The following is a 21,206-nucleotide window of genomic DNA, read 5'->3' as shown; positions in this document are numbered from 1 at the left end:
TGATTGGTGACCCAGGAAGAGCACAGTTCACAAGTTACACTGCGCAGAATGGGCTGCAGAAGGTCATAGAGTTTGAGCTCGCGGAGACTACCAAAAAGGAGAATTATGGATTGACTTCCAGCACCGTGTGGAGATTTTTGCCATAGGACACAACTGGGATATGAATGGACCGGAGTGGGATTGAGAGATGCCTTTAATTCACCAATGACCTGGAATTGAAACTAGGGCCTTACAAAACATGCAACCTTTACCAAAGCAGTGGTTTGCTCGAGTTGCACGTAAGGCAGACCAGATATGATCTCTTTCTTTCTTTTCCGATGTAAACCCACACGTTTACTGCAGTGGGACTTGAACGCTTTCTCCAGTACCATAACAACAACATGACTGCTTCTCGCCTGGCTCTTAAAAGCAAATTACTAATCAGTTGAACCCAGCAGCAGACACAAGTTCATTTGTACCAACATTTATTTGTACATCACAGCAAAACATAATGGGAATGGTACTAATATATCATACATTACCATGTGCTACACTGCACATATCCAAAGATTGCATACTGTACTCAATAATTCCATTGAATCAAAATAAACATTTAATTGATAATTACTTGGTCACATACATTTCATTGCTGAATGCTTAGAATTAACTGTTGCTAATGTATGAAAATTACAGAACGCTGGTTGTTTTTTAAAAAATAACAAATATTAAATGCGGGGGGAAAAGGTAAATTCAGTAAACGGTCCACGTCACTTGTTTCATTTGGTTTGGGCAGGCTAACTGTTGCAGAGCCTCCCTTGAACGATCTAGAAGCAGAAATAAAACAGAATTATGTTGAAGCGAATATTTGCCAGAGCTTTAATCGTTGTCTGAATTTTCCTCCTCTCTTGAAGAGATGCAAAGTCTTGACAAATTGATTCAAAAGCTGCCAGTAAGCCCTTCAGTAGCTCACATAGGGAACCAGTATCTGTGCTACGAGCGCTAGCAGGATCATTGATCTTGGAAGGCACAGTCACACTCGATTATGTTCTCGCTTCAGGTGCATGAAACATCAGCAAGGTTTTCCGGTCTCAATTTCTATCCAGTGACAATAGGCACGCTCATGTATGTCTGAACATCAGTTGAGAGCAAGCTGCAATTTCCCCGTGGCAGATTAACCTATCAACGTTTGCTCACACAGAGAACATACAGTGCAGAAAGAGGCCATTCAGCCCATCGAGTCTGCACCGACCCACTTAAGCCCTCACTTCCGCCCTATTCCTGTAACCCAATAACCCCTCCCATCACACAGGAAGAACAATCACTTGAAGAAGGGTAGGCGCTGGTATTGTCACTGGGCTAATAATCTCAAGAACCAGGATAATGCCCCGGGGCACTCGGGAGCAGATTCCACCACAATAAATAGTGAAATGTGAATTCAACAAAAATCTGGAATTAAAAAGTCTAATGATGACCATGTCATTAGAATCAGTCATTAACAACCCACCTGGTTCACTAATGTCCCTTTCGGGAAGGAAATCTACCATCCTTACCTGGTCACCTACATGCAACTCCTGACCTTTAAAATGCCCTCAAAAATGTCCTAGCAAGCCATTCAGTTCTAGGGAATGGGCAATAAATGCTGACCAGTGTCACCCATATCCCATGAATGAATAGTGGGGTCTCGTCCTGTGCTTATTCCGACCTCCATACATTAAATTTATTTTAAAAAACAAATTATGAGTACCCAATTTAAGGGGTAATTTAGTGATGCTAATTCATCTACCCTGCACATCTTTGGGTTGTGAGGACATGGGGAAAATGTGTAAGCTCCACATGAACAGTGACCCAGGGCAGGGAACAAACCTGGGTCCTCGGCACCGTGAATACATCTAATTTCTAAGATATAATTTCCAGCAGAAGTGTTGGATAGTAATCAGAAGGTGGCACCCGAGATTTGATGACCTGCCATCTCAGCACAGAACAGGAGCCAAGCCTTCCTGCAAAGAACCTTGCTTGCAGCATAACATGTCCCCTCAAAGCCCTTCACAATTCTTACTTCTTATTCAATTTTGACTTTACAACAGCAGCAAAATTAAATGCACAAGTAAAACAAATAGTTTTTGCACACACTGACTCACCTGTGATAAGTGGGCAGCCGTGAAAAAGTAGAATGAAAACATGGGGGCAGAAAATGAGAACACTTTCCACTGCTTCATCTGTTAGGTTCACGCAGCGATCCATGTGAATCTCCTGATGAAAAGGTATCTGGATGTTAAACGACTTGGAAAAGGTGAGGTCTTATTACTTGCATTAGTCTAACACCTGGTCATTTCCTCAGCAACATCTCAAAGTACTTCATGGAAAGCACCTTGAGTGTAATGGTTAGTGTTACATTGACATATACAGCAGCTATTTTAGCACAAAGCACGATTTAACAAATTGCAATGGGATGAATAATCAGATTGTGGCTTCTCTTTTTGGTGGAGTTGGCTGTGGGAGGAATGTTGGTCAAGAGAAATGTCCTGTTTTGCAAATAGTACTATAGGTGCACATGGTGCTATCATCTGTCCAATTCAGGTGGCATAACCTGGAGATAAGATCCAAAGGATGCCGTGATTGAGACTGGAAATATTGCAAGGCGTGGAGTGATGATATATTGGAAAGCTCCATTTTCTCTGCTCTCGTCGTGAACTGGAACAGTTCATCAACTTTGTTTCCAATTTCCTCCTCTTCCTCTCCTTCCTGGTCCATCTCGAACTTTTCTCTTCTCTCTGCTTGTGTCTTCATATTTGGGATAAGCTATTGACCAACATCCACTATGAGCCCACTGACTCCCAGGGCTCTGCTCCATTATCTCAGCTCCTCTGTCTCCATCCCATCTGTTCTAATAATGCCACCTTTCATACCACTCCTTCCGATAGGCTCTCTCTTCCCTCAACCTCAGAATGACCTTCACCATGGTGGATGGCCCTCGACCATGACTGCCCCATTTCCCTCACTTTGCTCTCATCCCGTCCATCCCCTTACACCACCAGTCACAACACAAGAGATTGTTGTGCACAGTCATTACAATTGTTCAAACACAGATGTCTTGGTAGTGTGACCCCTTTAAGAGGGCGGGCTCCACAGACCATGTGACCGGCTTGGGGTGAATTGCGCAGGAGCACACGAACCGCAGCCAAGTGGGGAGTTTGCGTGGGGCCATGGAAGCAGGACCTGGGACAGTGTGGAGCAGGTTGGTGAAGTGTAAAGAGCGTACCAGTTATCTAACTGCCTTTGCCTTTCATCAATTAACCCCTTTGTTTACTGCTGGAAGCCTCCATGGTGTGTGTCTCGAGCCACCACAATGTCAATTATGGGAAAGGGAGAACTCAGAATTGGATTCAAACAAGGATTGGATCTCAGCAATAGTCATGCAGAACTTACTTTTAAGTTATGGGAACACACTCCATTCACCAATCCAATAACGCCAGCATCCGAAACCTGACGAGGTTAAAAAGAGCAACACTCATCAAAATGAGAAACATAGTTCAAACTTAATGACTGTTAAAGGACAGTTTATTGCACTGCAATTCTTAAAGCAAGCTATTTTTGATGTACATTTCTTCACATTCTTCGATGTAGCTTACCAAGTTACATGTGCTCTTGCTCTCAATGCTCTCTCTGATGAATGCTAATTACTGCATAAGCCAACCTCTTGTGGGTTTGTTTCTGGCATCAAATGTGAAGGGCCACTGATTGTTTTCTCTACTGTTCTCTCTGAAGGTACAGAACCCTTATTGGGTACAGTTCAGGAAAGAGCAGTCACCCTCCAGGACCTTAACTCGGTTGCCATTACTTATGTGTGAGCTTTGACATCTTTGAGAATTGGTAGATATTTTTACGGCAGTGGGAGAGGGGGCATTCAGAGTCCAGTATTGTTCTCACCCGATGTCCCTCCACACAGGCCTTTTTACAGCATGAATCACTCAACTTTTTTTTTAAACTCCAAAATCTGAGGGGCCAATCGTAGCACCTATGCTACCTCAACACTTCTATTTTAAAAAAATTCCAATTAAGGGGCAATTTAGCATGGCACATCTTTCGGTTGTGGGGGTGAGACCCACGCAGACACGGGGAGAATGTGCAAACTTCACACGGACAGCGATCCAGGGCCGGGATCGAACCCGGTCCTCGGCACTGAGGTAGTGGTGCTAACCACTGCGCCACAATGCCACCCACTACCTCAAAACATGTCTGCTGCCACTGCACAGATTGAACCTGGGGAACTCTGCCGATTTAAAAACAGAAAATCCTGGAGGTACTTGGCAAGTCAGTCAGTATTTGTGAAGTTGATGGCCTTTTGAGGGGGGCACGGTGGTGCAGTGGTTAGCACTGCTGCTTCACAGCCCCAAGGACCCGGGTTTGATTCCTGCTTGGATCACTGATTTTATTTAATTTGTCATATGTACCGTAGTACAGTGAAAAGTAATTTTCTGCGGCCAAGGAAATGTATACAGTACGTACATAGTAGAGAAAAAAAATAACCGACAGAGTACATTGACAAATGGTACATCGACAAACAGTGATTAGTTACAGTGTGGAACAAGGGGCCAAACAAAGCAAATACATGAGCAAGAGCAGCATAGAACATCATGACTAGTGTTCTTACAGGGAACAGATCAGTCCAAGGGAGAGTCGTTGAGGAGTCCAGTAGCTGTGGGGGAGAAGCTGTTCCGATGTCTGGATGTGCAGGTCTTCAAACTTCTGTATCATCTGCCTGATGGAAGGGTTTTTGCTTACAGCAGTATTTTCAGGAGATTAATCATTGTTTCGTGGAGACTCGGAGTGACAACCTTAGTCATTCGCCAGCAAGCCTGACAATAAAACTGTATCTCACTCCTCTCGTTTTGAGATGTTGGAATAAAGACTCAAACCCGAGTCCTTAGCGCAGCTGTGCTAACCACTGTACCACCATGCTGCCCCTGTCATTTCAATTTATTACAAAGACCTGGAGGAGAGATCACCAATGGCAGCGCAGTGGTTAACACGGTTGACTCAAAGCACCAGGGACCCGGGTGTGATTGCGGCATTGGGTAACTGTGTGGAGTTTGCACTGTCTCCCAGTGTCTGTGTAGTTCGCACCCCCCCAAAACCCAAATATGTGCATGGTAGATAGATTGCCCACCATTTGGCTAAATTGCCTCTTAAAATGGAAAAAATAATTTTTAGAAATTAATTACCCAACTGTCACAAGAAGAAGCTAGCTACTTTTTTAAAAATAAATTTAGAGTACAAAATGTTTCTCCCCCCCCCCCCCCCCCCCCGCAATTAAAGGGCAATTTAGTGTGCCCAATCCACCTACCCTGCACATTTTTTCGGGTTGTGGGGGTGAAACCCACGCAGACACGGGGAGAATGTGCAAACTCCACACGGACAGTGACCCTGGGCCGGGATTGAACCTGGGGCCGATGTCGAACTCGGGACCTCAGCAAGCTACATTTATAGACTACTTTTAATATACATTAAATGTTCCAACACACTTCTCAGATAATAGAACATAGAATCCCTACAGAGCAGCAGGAGGCCATTCGGCAGATCAGGTCTGCGCTGAGTCTCTGAAAGGGCATCCTAACTAGGCCCACTCCCCCACGCTGTCCCTGTAACCCCAGCCAACCTGCACATCTTTGGACTCAGAGGGAACCAGACATCTGGAGGAAACTACACAGGCACGGGGAGAACATGCAAATTCCACGCAGTCACCCGAGGCCAGAATGGAATCTGGATCCCTGGTGCTGTGAGGCAGCAGTGCTAACCACTGTGCCACATGATGAAAAATAGATGCAGCGTCTGTAAAGGTGGGATTAACAGAAATCATACAGGGTGTAGATAGAGAGGCAGCATAGGAACCAATGTTGACCTGCTTTTCCCCCCTCCCTCCCATCCCCAATTATCTTTCCCCCCCCCCCCCCCCACTCCTGAAGCTGCTGACCCAAGCTTTAGTGCAGTTCCATGCGCATCAATCACCTCCTAATACCTCACCCCAGGGTGACAGCTGTGAATTATTCAGGACAGGAAGGAGAAAATGGGGAAACAAATGAGGAAATCAATATTCCAGGACAGGATTTGCCCTTCAGGAAACAAGAATCAAAACCAAACTTTAGTTGATTAATTCAGTCACGATCAACTTTGTGGGCCAAGAGGGCAGCACAGTGGCACAGTGGGTTAGCCCTGCTGCCTCACGGCGCCGAGGTCCCAGGTTCAATCCCGGCTCTGGGTCACTGTCCGTGTGGAGTTTGCACATTCTCCCCGCGTTTGCGTGGGTTTCGCCCCCACAATCCAAAGATGTGCAGGATAGGTGGATTGGCCACGCTAAATTGCCCCTTAATTAGAAAAAATGAATTGGGTACTCTAAATTTATAAAAACAACTTTTTTAAAAAAACTTTGTGGGCCAAGAAAAGCTGACCGCAGGGTTATTTATCAGCAGAACTACGATGAAACACATCTTATTCTTGCTAAATTACATTTTATGCATATAAATAAATCAATTTAATTTACGGGAATGACCTGTGTTGTCACTTGGTGAGCTAACTGCTCCATATTATCCATTAATATCTTTGCCTTTAATGAAAGAACAGGTTAGGATTCGTTTTTTGCTGGGGTGACGGTTTTAGAGGAACATTAACGAGCTCGGTGAACTTTATTTACCGTACTATCATATTAAATGGCTGCAGACCAACTAATAATTGTCAAGGTTCCCAGTTGCCTCACGGGGTTACCGCAGCGAGTGGCTGAACCAGAACAAGCAGGGTCCCAGGTTCTGTGCTGAGTTTGTGCATCTTAGCTGGAGTGCCAGAACCCTGTGACAGTGTGCCCGTGTTAGGAAGAGGACCATCTCTCCAAGCATCTCCCATTGATTGCCTTCCAGGATCCCTCGCTGCACATGCAGAGAATATGGGTCGATCGAAGGTGCAGAGTTTGCTCTGCTGTTCACCTGCCTCCCCTCGTGGCTGATTATCCAGCTCATACCCACTGTCACAGATCACACATTAACACTGGTTAGCTAAACAAAGTATTTGTGGCCCGTGGCACCCATGAAACTGTATCCCAATGAGGAAAATCAGCAATCACTAGTACATTTTACTGTGGAGCATATAAGTAAAGAAACAGTATCATTTAGTTTTGGACAATTGACTGCTGCAGTTTTGTGTATAACTGCGTAGCTGAGCAGACTTTGCAGACGCCATGTTTAATTCTCTTGAAATAGTGGGGTCCAGATGAGACACGACAAAAGGATTTGCCAGCCCTGGACTGGAGAGCAGAGGGAAGAGCCAGGTTTCCTGATGGCCAACCCCCTTAATCCTGCATGGAAGGTGCACTTATGGGCAGAATGCTGTACAGCTGAATTGCCTTGCCTGCTGTTATATGCTGTCCCAGGCACTTAAATTGTGATCTCTGTTGTGGACCAGTGGCCTTGATTGACTTATGCTTTCCCACCATTATTTCTTCCAATCTTCATCATTGATCGTTTTACCATTAAATTTCTATTTTTTTTTAAAATATAAATTTAGATTACCCAATTATTTTTTCCAATTAAGGGTCAATTTAGTGTGGCCAATCCACCTACTCTGCACATTTTTGGGTTGTGGGGGCGAAACCCACGCAGACACGGGGAGAATGTGCAAACTCCACACGGACAGTGACCCAGAGCCGGGATCGAACCTGGGACCTCAGCGCCGTGAGGCAGCTGTGCTAACCACTAGGCCACCGTGCTGCCCTATTAAATTTCTTTCTATCCATTAGTACCTGTAGATCTTCTCCTGTGCTAACCATCAGGGCCTGGTCAGCTGCACATCTCACTACCATCACCAACTGACCTCCTACTTTGCCACCTTTCTGTACTTCACCAGTGCTTCTTTCAACAGTTTCCCAATAGATGTTAAAGAGCAATGGTTTTTTTTTATATTTATTTTTTTTCTATAAATTTAAATTACCCAATAATTTTTTCCAATTAAGGGGCAATTTAGCGTGGCCAATCCACCTACTCTGCACATTTTTGGATTGTGGGGGCGAAACCCACGCAGACACGGGGAGAATGTGTAAACTCCACATGGACAGTGACCCAGAGCCGGGATCGAACCTGGGACCTCAGCGCCGTGAGGCGGTTGTGCTAACCACTAGGCCACCGTGCTGCCCTGTTAAAGAGCAATGGTGATAGTAGAAATAGAAACATAGAAGATAGGAGCAGGAGACCATTCGGCCCTTTGAGCCTGTTCCGCCATTCATGATGATCATGGCTGATTATCCAACTCAATAGCCTGATCTCGCTTCCCCCACCCATATCCTTTGATCCAATTCGCCCCAAGTGCTGTACTGAACTATATCTCACCCTGCACCCGATTACATCAGGTTCAGTTTCACCAAACACTGCCTGGCCCTGTTGTAGCAGTCACCCTGTCCCACATCCAGAGCTATAACCATTTAGGAACATAGGACTCAGGAACAGGAGTAAGCCATTCGGCTTTCTGAGCCTGATCCGCCATACAATAAGATCATGGCCGATCTGGTTGTGGTCTCAACTGCACTTTGCCATCTTCCCCCATAAGCCTAGACTCTCATATCTATCTTGTCCAACTCTGCCTTGAATTAATTGAATGACCCAGCCTCCATTACTTTCTGCGGAAGAGAATTCCTCATACTAACAATCCTCAGAGAAAACATTTCTCCCCCCATCTCCATCTTTAACGGTAGACCTTTTATTCTTAAACTGTGTCCCTTTGGTTGTCATCTCCCTCAGAAGTTGAAATATCCTCCCGGTAACCACCTTATCAAATTCCCTCAGGGTCTTATGTGTTTCAATAAAATACCTCTCATTCCTCTAAATTCCAATGGGTCGAGGTCCAATCTGTTCAACCTTTCTTCATAAAATAATCCCCCGCATTCCAGGAGTGAGACGAGGGACTCAGTTGTGTTGCTCTTTCCTGTCGACTGAAACACTTTAAATAGTTTTGCAGTTTTACCTGGTCAAAGGCCATTTCTCAATCCACAAAGCAGGCAGGTCTAAACCCCTTTCCAGTATTCTATGCTTCTTTCAGTCAACAATCTTATCACTGCTTATAGCCTCGCTGAAGTCCGCCACCCCTTCAAAAGCTGAACTGATCACAGCACAGGTAATGGCTGACTGTGGCTTCCAATCTATTTACTCGGGTCTTTAACATTACCTTGGATGCTTGTGTAACCCAAGTGAAAGTGCGATGCTCTTCACATTTCATGCCTTGTTCTCCAATGGGACCATTTTGCTCCTCAAAAGTCTTCTGGCCATTCTCCCTTGTGTACATCTCCTTACACAGGTTAATCAATTCTCTTGTTGGCTCCTCTCCAAGTTCTTTCTGCAGGGGTCCGTCACATCCTACTGCTTTTCCTGGCTTCACATGTGGCTCTAAACACTCCAGAAGATCAGCAGTAAATCATCCTGGTAAATATTTAATCTTTCTCCCAGTTGTGGTTCTGTTGGCTCGCCATCTTTGTCACACAGGCCATCGGTTCTGATTTAAGTACCTGGGAAGTATCTTGTCAGAGGATGGATGCTGTCACAAAGAAATCAGAGCTAGAATAGCAACTGCAAAGAATGCATGCTCCAAACGTAAAGAATTGTGTAGCATAGGATCGAGTAACAATCTCAAGAAAAGAACAATCAAAACGAGGATTTGGAGTGTTTTGTTGTCCGGGACTGAAATACGAATCTTGAGAAAAGCGGCCATCCGAAGATTAGTAAGATGCGATCAGTGGTTATGGGGCAGGTCAGTTAGAGAGGACACAAGATTAATGAAGAGGTTCTCGGGATGGTGAAGGAGGGAAGATTGTTAGTGAAGGTCGTCAACAAAAAGCAACCAGGTTGGTTTGGCCATATTTTTAAGGCACGAGAACTTGCTGAAGGAGATGATTGAATTAGAGGGCTGTAGACCGAGAGAGAGAGAGAGAGAGAGAGAGAGAAAGAAAGAGAATGGTAATGCTTGTGAACTTGTAATTGAAAAAGGGAGATTCCCAGAGCAACTGAAGAGGAAAGGACAAGACAGTGAGGCCAAATGAGCTGAAAACCTACCCTTATTCAGGTCAAATATATTTCGAAGAATGATAAATTGGAGCCAAAAGATTATGTGGAACCAAACCAAAGCATCTCATCTACAGGACGGAGAGAAAAAAAAACACAAAATGGAACAGACAATGCATTCATTTTTCTTGAGGCACTAACATAATGTTACAAAATTTTTCAAGAAGCTTATAAAATGACTGTACCTTAGTCGCTGAAAAATCGACACTATACAAAAATTTGCAGTTCTTCCCCAGTGCATGTAAACTGGCATCTGTAACACCCAAGCAGCCACTCATGTTCACCACTTGTAGCAATCTACATTGCTGTGCAAGTGCTACAATCCCTTCATCTGAAACGTTCCGACATCTTCTCAGACACACTTCTGACAAGTAGGGACAAGATGAAGCGATAACCTTCAACCCTGCGGAATGCCATGCAATCAAGAGGTTTGGATTTCACAATGGCATGACATTAATAAAATCAGTGACAAGTCAATCACTCAAATTCTAATACTTCATGAAATGTCAAGCCGTAACACAGTCTTTACATCTAGTCTGCCTTATCATTCGTATGAAGCCTTCATTTTTGTCCGGTTATGACTTGGGAGAGGGTGGGGATAAAGCAGGATGGAGCAGAGCAGGCATTGTCAAACTCAGGGGCACGGCCCGTGGGAGGGTCGCGGAGCTGTCCACCATGGCGCCCCCAATTGCACAAATCCGCGCGTAACAGCCGCAGCTGCCGGCTTTTAATAATGCCGGCTGCGAGTGGCCTTCAGCATGGCCAGGAACAGATTTTTAAAATTTGGCCGCACTGCGCATGTGTGCCCAATCATCGGTGCGCATGATGCGCATAGTTTTGCGCATGCACACTGATGATGGGCATGCATGCGCACTGCGGCCGCATTTTTTTTTATTTGGTCGCAGCCTTTTTTTTTCAAATTAGGGGGGCTAAAGGGACAAAGGGACCATTGGGGCCAAAGGGACCCAAAACCATTTCCTCCATTTTTGTCAGCAACAAACAAGGTAAGAGAAAATGATGCGTCGAGCAGGTCGGCCGACCGGCGTGGTAGCGAAGGTCAGCCGGCGTGGTAGCGAAGGTAAAATGGGTCCCCAAAAGAAAAGTTTGAAAAACACTGGAGCACAGCACAAAAACACGCGCAATCGGAGCAGGAGTAAACCATACAGCCCATCGAGCCTGTTCTGCAATCAATATGATCATGGATGATCTTCACCTAAAATGAAGAAAGTTCTCAGTCCTAAATGAAGTAAGTTCTCAGTCCTAAATGAAGAAAGGTCCTAAATGATCAACCTGTATCTGGAGACTGTGCCCCCATGTTGAAGACTCCCTTGCCAGCAGAAATAACCAGTCAGGGTCTACACTTTTGAGCTTTGTCAGAATCTTCAATTGGATCATCTCCCCCTTCCAAACTCCAGAAACGTAGGCTCAATTTACTTAGACCATCACCATTCGGACAAAGCTCTCACCCCAGGGACCAATCTAGGAAACTTTCCTGTAACGCCCCCAATGAAAGTAACAGTGCTTTAAAATCCATCCTCCACTTGTGAAGTTGGTGGGAGAGAGACGCGATTTGAAAGTTGTTTAAGGTGAAGTTTTATTCCTGGATGACCTTAGTGGCCACAATTCGGTGTCTTTCACTATTGCAATGGAGAGGGATAGGGCCGTACGGCAGGGCAAGGTTTATAATTGGGGGAGGGGTAATTATGATGCGATTAGGCAAGAATTATGGAGCATAAGATGGGAACAGAAACTGTCAGGGAAAGGCACAAATGAAAAGTGGAGCTTGTTCAAGGAACAAATACTGCGTGTCCTTGATAGGTATGTCCCTGTCAGGCAGGGAGGAAATGGCCGTGTGAGGGAACCGTGGTTCACAAAAGAGGTTGAATGTCTTGTCAAGAGGAAAAAGGAAGATTTTGTAAGGATGAGAAAACAACGTTCATTTAGGTCGCTTTGGCCAGTCAGGGACAGTAGTGGGAACTTGTGCATGGAGCAAAACTTGCTCCAATTCCCTTGCAATAATTTTTTTTTCTTTAATAAATTTAGAGTGCCCAATTATTTTTTCCAATTAAGGGGCAATTTAGCGTGGCCAATCCACCTAGCCTGCACATCTTTTTGGGTTGTGGGGGTGAAACCGCAAACACGAGGAGAATGTGCAAACGCCACATAGTGACCCAGGGCCGGGATTCGAACCCGGGTCCTCAGCGCCATAGGCAGCAATGCTAACCACTGTGCCACCGTGCCGCCCAATTCCCTTGCAATAATGGCAAACATACCATTTGACTTCCCGATTGCTTGCTGTACCTGTAAGTTAACTTTCTGTGCTCCTTGTACAAGCACACCCAAGCCTCTCTGAACATCTACATTTATGTTTCACGTCCTTTAAATAAGTATTCTGCCTTTCTGCTCTTATGACTTTGTGTGTGGGGGGGAGGGGTGGGAAAGAGAGAGAGAAAAGAGGCAACAAGAGAACAATCTAGAGCCCCGACAAAAACCGCAATTTAGGAAACTGTCATTATTCACTTTGTGTTGTAAAATCTACCCATTTTCTACTCAATAAGCCTGATGTAACAATCCATGAACCACACGCACTGTCCCAACAAGTCACCCTACCCCAGTGGATGTGGTCCCAGCTTTATGTCGACTTGCGATGTTATCCCTCTGCAATTGTGCTGAGCTGCACAGCGTTGCAAGTATGCCCGAAGGCTCCATTGCGAATAATGTGTGCCTCACTATGGGCCTATGAAGGGCACAGAAGGTGATGCATGTCTTGAGGTCTACTATCCTGTCTCATCTTCGTTTCAGTCGTTTCCCGGCGTGGTGAATCTCACAATTCTTCTCCGATGCCTATCTCCATTATCCAGCTGAGTGGGAAGACTATTGCTTTGTTCTGCCGTACCTATCCACACAGGGCCAGACAATCTACTGCCCCTCTTCCCATTCCCGTCACATTAAACTTTGTAGATCTATCCACTGCACCGTGCTATTTCCCTTTCCCATTGTTGATCTGATCCAAAGACACGATGCCAGGTTCCACATGTAGACTGACAATATGCAGCAGTATCACATCACCATTCTCTACCCCCAACCAATGGTTCTACATTACAGATCACTGGGCACGCTGAAGGATCCACTATCAGAAGTGCATGAATCTGGTCAAGTCCATTCGGAGTACAGTGCATCAATAGGCTATTTTTTAAAACCGATGTGCAAGTTAGGTGGATTAGTCATTCTAAATTCCCCTTAGTGTCCAAGGGTCAGGTGGGGTTACAGAGATAGTCTGGGGGCATGGGCCTAGGTCGGATGCTCTTTCAGAGGGTTGGTACAGACTCAATGGGCTGAATGGCCTCCTTCTGCACTGTATGAAATGTTTGTTAGCCTCATCCTTGAATATTTTGATACCTCCTAGGGAAACTGAAAAAGGAAGAAGTATCTATGGCAAGACTTTTTATTCAAATTACTCTGTATTCCAAAATAAAATGATGTGCATCAGCTGGTTGCTTTGCTTATCCAGCCACCTTTCGTAGGGTTGAACTCCTGGTTGCTCTGAAACCACATTGTCCTTTCAATTCAATAGTTGGTTTCAATTCCTTCCTACAGGTGACATCAAGGAGCTTCCCACGAGTGAGGAGAAGGCACCGCGCTTGAACATTACCAGGAGCGCTGGTAGCCTTTTACTATTTATAATATTCACATCACCAGGCCACTGTAAACAGTGGGGCACAAGCAATTAGCCCATGTTTATGGAAATGTGGCGATTTCATTCCCCCCTCTCGTTACCTCTGGCGATAGGAGGTTTATACGGGCACTATTTCATTTAGCCCATTTCGTTTTGCCTCCAAACAATTCTGGTCTTCCCGGAAGATAACGAATGGCCAAAACAAAATTAACTGCCCTGTTTCTGCCCTCAATGGCCGTAGCATGCAAAATACCTTCAGAGGTTATCGAAAGCTTGCAATCGCTGGAATTCAAGTTGATTTCTCGCAGTTGGGTGCAGATCTGAAGCATGATTAACCCATGATCTGTAATGTCACAGGCGCTGAGATCCAGTTTCTGGAGTCCTGGATGCAACACCTGTACATAAAGCACGTGGCGTCAGTACACAAGTAAATACTATGCTGAAACAGTGGCAACTGAAATCATCCAACAAGAGTTCTCGAAGTTGCTCAAGATTGGACTGCAGAACTCTTGTGGGTGATTCAGGAAGGATTCTGGATTTGGTGGTGCTAGGTAATGTCCCCCACCCCGCAAGGCGCAGCATATTGGAAGGTTGAACAAACTCTGCACAGACCTCTCAAGTTTGCCCGTTTCCGGTAGCAAGGGTATACACATAGGAACATAAGAATTAGGAGTCGGCCACTTGCGCCTGCTCCACCATTCATAGAATCAGAATCTACAGTGCAGGAGGCACCAGCTCATGGAAAGAGCACTCTACCCAAGCCCACACCTCGTAACCCCACCTAACCCAAGGGCAATTTATCATGGCCAATCCACCTAACCTGCACATCTTTAGACTGCGAGAGGAAACCGGAGCATCCAGAAGAAACCCACAATAAGATCATGGCTGATCTGACTGCATCTTCAACCCAGGCTCCAGAGACTCTCAACCCTCAAAAGAACTTCTCGTCTCCGTTTTCAATGGGCGACCCCTTATTGTTAAACAGCGACACCCTAGTTCCAGATTCTTCCGCATCCTGTCGACACCCTCAGGATCTTAAAGGTTTTTCATCAACTTGCCTCTTATTCCTCTAGACTCTAGTGGATACAAACTTAACCTCTTCTCACAAGATAACCCGCCCATTCCTGGTATTCGTCCAGTAAACGTTCCCAGTGAAGCCACACAACGAAAGGAACAAGCTGCACATACAAAAAAAAAATGAATGCTGGTACAAATCTTAGTTTGGATATTTGGGAGGTGGGAGCGGAATAAAATGGGTCGCCCAGGGGATGACCAAAACGATGACTCCCCTGCCCCCATTGCTCTCGAGCGTTGGAGCAAAGTGTAGATTTTAGCGAGCACAAGATCAATTCTCACTGATGTCAGCTGCTGTCGAGGTTCACAATCAATGAATGACACCCTGGGAAACAGTTCCCCGAGTAAGAGTGTTGGTGTCTCTAATTGACATGACACTGGCATGGCCTTATTCACAGTGGATGGTTCGACCTAGCAATATGAATTCCTCCAATGGCAAAGCTGTTATTGGAGGGAACTCTCTGCTGAATGATGCATTACAGGAGCGGTGGTCAGCTGCTGCTGAGAATAGAGTTGACAAAAAAAAAGCTCCCACATCATGTCAAAAAAGCCTTCTTTCTGCTCACCTGATGCATGTTCTCATCTGTGATAATGCCGTGTGAGCTCATGATTTTAATCAGTTTGTCTTTCAGGTTCGGAGGTAACGTTTGGAGATCGGCAGCATAGCGAGATAGTGACTTCACCAGGGAGTAAATGCATCTGGAAAAGAGGAGAAATGTTACCAGTAAGGATCATGCCCAGGGGGGAGATACGGGGGAGGGGAGCTCATCGGGGGGGGGGGGGGGGGGGCAATGCAGGGGGGGAAGAGAGGGGGCGATGCAAGGGAGGGGGGGGGAGGGAGGGGGGGACAATGCAGGGGGGGTAGGGGCGATGCAGGGGGCAATGCAGGGAGGGCGATGCGGGGGGAGGGGCGGTGCGGGGGGGAGGGGGGGATGGGGGGGGCGGTGCGGGGGAGGGGGCGGTGCGGGGGAGGGGGCGGTGCGGGGGAGGGGGCGGTGCGGGGGAGGGGGCGGTGCGGGGGAGGGGGCGGTGCGGGGGAGGGGGCGGTGCGGGGGAGGGGGCGGTGCGGGGGAGGGGGCGGTGCGGGGGAGGGGGCGGTGCGGGGGAGGGGGCGGTGCGGGGGAGGGGGCGAGGCGGGGGAGGGGGCGAGGCGGGGGAGGGGGCGAGGCGGGGGAGGGGGCGAGGCGGGGGGAGGGGGCGAGGCGGGGGAGGGGGCGAGGCGGGGGATGGGGGCGAGGCGGGGGAGGGGGCGAGGCGGGGGAGGGGGCGAGGCGGGGGAGGGGGCGAGGCGGGGGAGGGGGCGAGGCGGGGGAGGGGGCGAGGCGGGGGAGGGGGCGAGGCGGGGGAGGGGGCGAGGCGGGGAGGGGGCGAGGCGGGGGAGGGGGCGAGGCGGGGAGGGGGCGAGGCGGGGGAGGGGGCGAGGCGGGGGAGGGGGCGAGGCGGGGGAGGGGGCGATGCGGGGGAGGGGGCGATGCGGGGGAGGGGGGCGATGCGGGGGAGGGGGCGATGCGGGGGAGGGGGCGATGCGGGGGAGGGGGCGATGCGGGGGAGGGGGCGATGCGGGGGAGGGGGCGATGCGGGGGAGGGGGCGATGCGGGGGAGGGGGCGATGCGGGGGAGGGGGCGATGCGGGGGAGGGGGCGATGCGGGGGAGGGGGCGATGCGGGGGAGGGGGCGATGCGGGGGAGGGGGCGATGCGGGGGAGGGGGCGATGCGGGGGAGGGGGCGATGCGGGGGAGGGGGGCGATGCGGGGGAGGGGGCGATGCGGGGGAGGGGGCGATGCGGGGAGGGGGCGATGCGGGGGAGGGGGCGATGCGGGGGAGGGGGCGATGCGGGGGAGGGGGCGATGCGGGGGCGATGCGGGGGCGGGGGCGATGCGGGGGAGGGGGCGATGCGGGGACGATGCGGGGGAGGGGGCGATGCGGGGGAGGGGGCGATGCGGGGGAGGGGGCGATGTGGGGGAGGGGGGATGCGGGGGCGATGCGGGGGAGGGGGGATGCGGGGGAGGGGGCGATGCGGGGGCGATGCGGGGGAGGGGGCGATGCGGGGGCGATGCGGGGGAGGGGGGACGATGCGGGGGAGGGGGGACGATGCGGGGGAGGGGGGGATGCGGGGGCGATGCGGGGGAGGGGGGGATGCGGGGGCGATGCGGGGGAGGGGGGGGATGCGGGGGCGATGCGGGGGAGGGGGATGCGGGGGCGATGCGGGGGAGGGGGGATGCGGGGGCGATGCGGGGGAGGGGGGATGCGGGGGCGATGCGGGGGAGGGGGGGATGCGGGGGCGATGCGGGGGAGGGGGGATGCGGGGGCGATGCGGGGGAGGGGGGGATGCGGGGGAGGGGGGATGCGGGGGCGATGCGGGGGAGGGGGGATGCGGGGGAGGGGGGATGCGGGGGCGATACGGGGGAGGGGGGGATGCGGGGGAGGGGGGATGCGGGGGAGGGGGGGATGCGGGGGATGCGGGGGGGATGCGGGGGAGGGGGGGATGCGGGGGAGATGCGGGGGCGATGCGGGGGAGGGGTGATGCGGGGGCGATACGGGGGAGGGGGGGAAGCGGGGGAGGGGGGGATGCGGGGGAGGGGGGATGCGGGGGAGGGGGGATGCGGGGGAGGGGGGGATGCGGGGGGGATGCGGGGGAGGGGGGATGCGGGGGGGATGCGGGGGAGGGGGGGATGCGGGGGAGGGAGGGAGGGGGCGAGGCGGGGAGGGAGCGAGGCGGGGGGGAGGGAGGGGGCGAGGCGGGGGGGGGAGGGAGGGGGCGAGGCGGGGGGGGAGGGAGGGGGCGAGGCGGGGGGGGAGGGAGGGGGCGATGCGGGGGGGAGGGAGGGGGGCGATGCGGGGGGGAGGGAGGGGGCGAGACGGGGGGAGGGAGGGGGCGAGGCGGGGGGGAGGGAGGGGGCGAGGCGGGGAGGGAGGGGGCGAGGCGGGGGGGGAGGGAGGGGCGAGGCGGGGGGGGAGGGAGGGAGGGGGCGATGCGGGGGGGGGAGGGAGGGGGCGATGCGGGGGGGAGGGAGGGGGCGATGCGGGGGGGAGGGAGGGGGCGATGCGGGGGGGAGGGAGGGGCGATGCGGGGGGGAGGGAGGGGGCGATGCGGGGGGGAGGGAGGGGGCGATGCGGGGGGGAGGGAGGGGGCGATGCGGGGGGGAGGGAGGGGGCGATGCGGGGGGGAGGGAGGGGGCGATGCGGGGGGGAGGGAGGGGGCGATGCGGGGGGAGGGAGAGGGCGATGCGGGGGGAGGGAGTGGGCGATGCGGGGGAGGGGGCGATGCGGAGGGAGGGGGCGGTGCGGGGGAGGGGGCGGTGCGGGGGAGGGGGCGGTGCGGGGGAGGGGGGGGTGCGGGGGGGGGGGAGGGGGGGGATGCGGGGGGGAGGGAGGGGGCGGTGCGGGGGGGGAGGAGGTGGCGGTGCGGGGGGGGAGGGAGGGGCGGTGCGGGGGGGGAGGGAGGGGGCGGTGCGGGGGGGAGGGAGGGGGCGGTGCGGGGGGGGGGGGGGGGGGGTCAGTGCGGGGGAGGGGGTCAGTGCGGGGGAGGGGTCTGTGCGGGGAGGGGTCTGTGCGGGGGAGGGGTCTGTGCGGGGGAGGGGTCTGTGCGGGGGAGGGGGCTGTGCGGGGAGGGGGGCGGTGCGGGGGAGGGGGCGGGGGAGGGGGCGGGGGCGGGGGGGGATGCGGGGGGGATGCGGGGAAGGGGGGATGCGGGGGGGAGGGAGGGGGGTATGCGGGGGGGGAGGGGAGGGGGGGATGCGGGGGGAGGGAGGGGGCGATGCGGGGGAGGGGGCGATGCGGGGGACGGGGGCGATGCGGGGGAGGGGGCGATGCGGGGGAGGGGGCGATGCGGGGGAGGGGGCGATGCGGGGGAGGGGCGATGCGGGGGAGGGGGCGATGCGGGGGAGGGGGCGATGCGGGGGAGGGGGCGATGCGGGGGAGGGGGCGATGCGGGGGAGGGGCCGATGCGGGGGAGGGCCGATGCGGGGGAGGGGCCGATGCGGGGGAGGGGGCGATGCGGGGGAGGGGGCGATGCGGGGGAGGGGGCGATGCGGGGGAGGGGGCGATGCGGGGAGGGGGCGATGCGGGGGAGAGGGGCGATGCGGGGGGAGGGGGCGATGCGTGGGCGATGCGGGGGGGGGATGCGGGGGCGATGCGGGGGGGGGATGCGGGGGCGATGCGGGGGAGGGGGGATGCGGGGGCGATGCGGGGGAGGGGGGATGCGGGGGAGGGGGGATGCGGGGGAGGGGGGGATGCGGGGGGGAGGGAGGGGGCGATGCGGGGGGGGGGAGGGAGGGGGCGATGCGGGGGGGAGGGAGGGGGCGATGCGGGGGGGAGGGAGGGGGGCGATGCGGGGGGGGAGGAGGGGGGCGAGGGAGGGGGCGATGCGGGGGGGGGAGGGAGGGGGCGATGCGGGGGAGGGGGCGATGCGGGGGAGGGGGCGATGCGGGGGAAGGGGGCGATGCGGGGGAGGGGCGATGCGGGGGAGGGGGCGATGCGGGGGAGGGGGCGATGCGGGGGAGGGGGCGATGCGGGGGAGGGGGCGATGCGGGGGGGGGAGGGAGGGGGCGAGGCGGGGGGGGAGGGATGGGGCGAGGCGGGGGGGGAGGGAGGGGGCGAGACGGGGGGGAGGGAGGGGGCGAGGCGGGGGGGAGGGAGGGGGCGAGGCGGGGAGGGAGGGAGGGGGCGAGGCGGGGAGGGAGGGAGGGGGCGAGGCGGGGGGGGAGGGAGGGGGCGAGGCGGGGGGGGAGGGAGGGGGCGAGGCGGGGGGGGAGGGAGAGGGCGAGGCGGGGGGGGAGGGAGGGGGCGATGCGGGGGGAGGGAGGGGGCGATGGGGAGGGAGAGGGCGATGCGGGGGGGGAGGGAGGGGGCGATGCGGGGGGGGGGAGGGAGGGGGCGATTCGGGGGGGGGGAGGGTGGGGGCGATGCGGGGGGGGAGTGAGGGGGCGATGCAGGGGGGGGAGGGAGGGGGCGATGCAGGGGGGGGAGGGAGGGGGCGATGCGGGGGGGAGGGAGGGGGCGATGCGGGGGGGAGGGAGGGGGCGATGGGGGGGGAGGGAGAGGGCGAGGGGGGGGGAGGGAGGGGGCGATGGAGGGGGCGATGCGGGGGGGAGGGGGCGATGCGGGGGAGGGGGCGATGCGGGGGAGGGGGCGATGCGGGGGAGGGGGCGATGCGGGGGAGGGGCCGATGCGGGGGAGGGGGCGATGCAGGGGGGAGGGGGCGATGCAGGGGGGAGGGGGCGATGCAGGGGGGAGGGGGCGATGCAGGGGGGAGGGGGCGATGCAGGGGGGAGGGGGCGATGCAGGGGGGAGGGGGCGATGCAGGGGGGAGGGGGCGATGCAGGGGGGGAGGGGGCGATGCAGGGTGGGGCGATGCAGGGGGGGAGGGGGCGATGCAGGGGGGGTGGGGGCGATGCAGGGGGGGGGGGGGCGATGCAGGGGGGGGGAGGGGGCGATGCAGGGGGGGGGGGGGCGATGCAGGGGGGGGGGGCGATGCAGGGGGGAGGGGGCGATGAAGGAGGGGGAGGGGGCGATGCAGGAGGGGGAGGGGCGATGCAGGGAGAGGGGGGATGCAGGGGGGAGGGGGCGATGCAGGAGGGGGAGATGCAGGAGGGGGAGGGGGCGATGCGGGAGGGGGAGGGGGCGATGCAGGAGGGGGAGGGGGCGATGCAGGGGGGTGGGGGCGATGCAGGGGGGAGGGGGCGATGTAGGAGGGGGAGGGGCGATGCAGGAGGGGGAGGGGGCGATGCAGGGGGGGGTGGGGGCGATGCAGAGGGGGGAGGGAGGTGATGGAAAGGTCGCCGCTGTGTCTGTAGTGACAGCAGGCGGTGTGTTGAGAAGTGGGATTGAGGGTGCTTGGGGGGGGCCCGGTTGTCTCTCGGTCACTTACAGGTCGAGCAGCGAGAAGCGGAAAGCCGCGTCCATCTCGCACCGACCCGCGGCTCAGTCACAATAACAATCCGCCGCGGGGCAGCATGGGGATCTGGCGCCAGCGTCCCTGGGAAATGTAGTCCAGGGGAATCATGGGGCATGTAGTCTCAGGCATCATGGGGATGTATTCCGGGGAATCATGGGACATGTAATCTCGGGCCATCATGGGGATGTAGTCCCCGGTGACATTGGGGCATGCAGTTCCAAGGTATCATGGGAAATGTAGTCTTACAGCATCATGGGGAATGTAGTCCTAGGGCATCAAATAGAATGTAGTTCCAGGGCATCAAAGCGCATTGTGTCCTCGGGCATCACGGGGAATGTAGTCCCGAGTAAGCATATGGCTTGTAACCGATACTACAAGCCATGTGGGAGTTCAGGGATGCGGCCGATGCCCCTGACTCCTTCATGTGCGGGAGGTGTGTCCAGCTGCAGCTCCTGTTAGACCGCCTGACGGCTCTGGAGCTGCGGATGGAC

The 21,206-nt window shown here is 54.4% G+C and overlaps 1 protein-coding gene across 1 annotated transcript; it reads right to left on the bottom strand.

Annotated features, from left to right (window-relative positions):
• Positions 1–447: 447 nt before the first annotated feature.
• amn1 (antagonist of mitotic exit network 1 homolog (S. cerevisiae)) lies at positions 448–20,820 on the bottom strand. The gene is made up of 7 exons (XM_038780760.1): positions 20,689–20,820; positions 15,387–15,519; positions 14,000–14,141; positions 10,256–10,473; positions 3,406–3,462; positions 2,118–2,229; positions 448–803 (listed from the first exon to the last, which is right to left on the bottom strand). The coding sequence occupies exons 1-7, from the start codon at positions 20,721–20,723 to the stop codon at positions 730–732; spliced, it is 771 nt and encodes a 256-aa protein (XP_038636688.1). The 5' UTR covers positions 20,724–20,820; the 3' UTR covers positions 448–729.
• Between the last annotated feature and the right edge of the window lie 386 nt (positions 20,821–21,206).

The sequence above is a fragment of the Scyliorhinus canicula genome, chromosome 20, assembly GCF_902713615.1.
Source record: "Scyliorhinus canicula chromosome 20, sScyCan1.1, whole genome shotgun sequence".
Lineage (NCBI taxonomy): Eukaryota > Metazoa > Chordata > Chondrichthyes > Carcharhiniformes > Scyliorhinidae > Scyliorhinus > Scyliorhinus canicula.
Note: the sequence above shows the minus strand (reverse complement) of the source record. Positions and strands in the feature narration are given on the sequence as shown.

Coding starts and splice junctions, on each gene's coding strand:
- amn1 (XM_038780760.1), bottom strand. CDS start 20,723: ATGGACGCGGCTTTCCGCTTCTCGCTGCTCGACCT. Junction 14,142..15,386: donor CAGATGAGAACATGCATCAG/GTGAGCAGAAAG, acceptor CTTTATGTACAG/GTGTTGCATCCAGGACTCCA. Junction 10,474..13,999: donor GCTTTCGATAACCTCTGAAG/GTATTTTGCATG, acceptor GGCATTCCGCAG/GGTTGAAGGTTATCGCTTCA.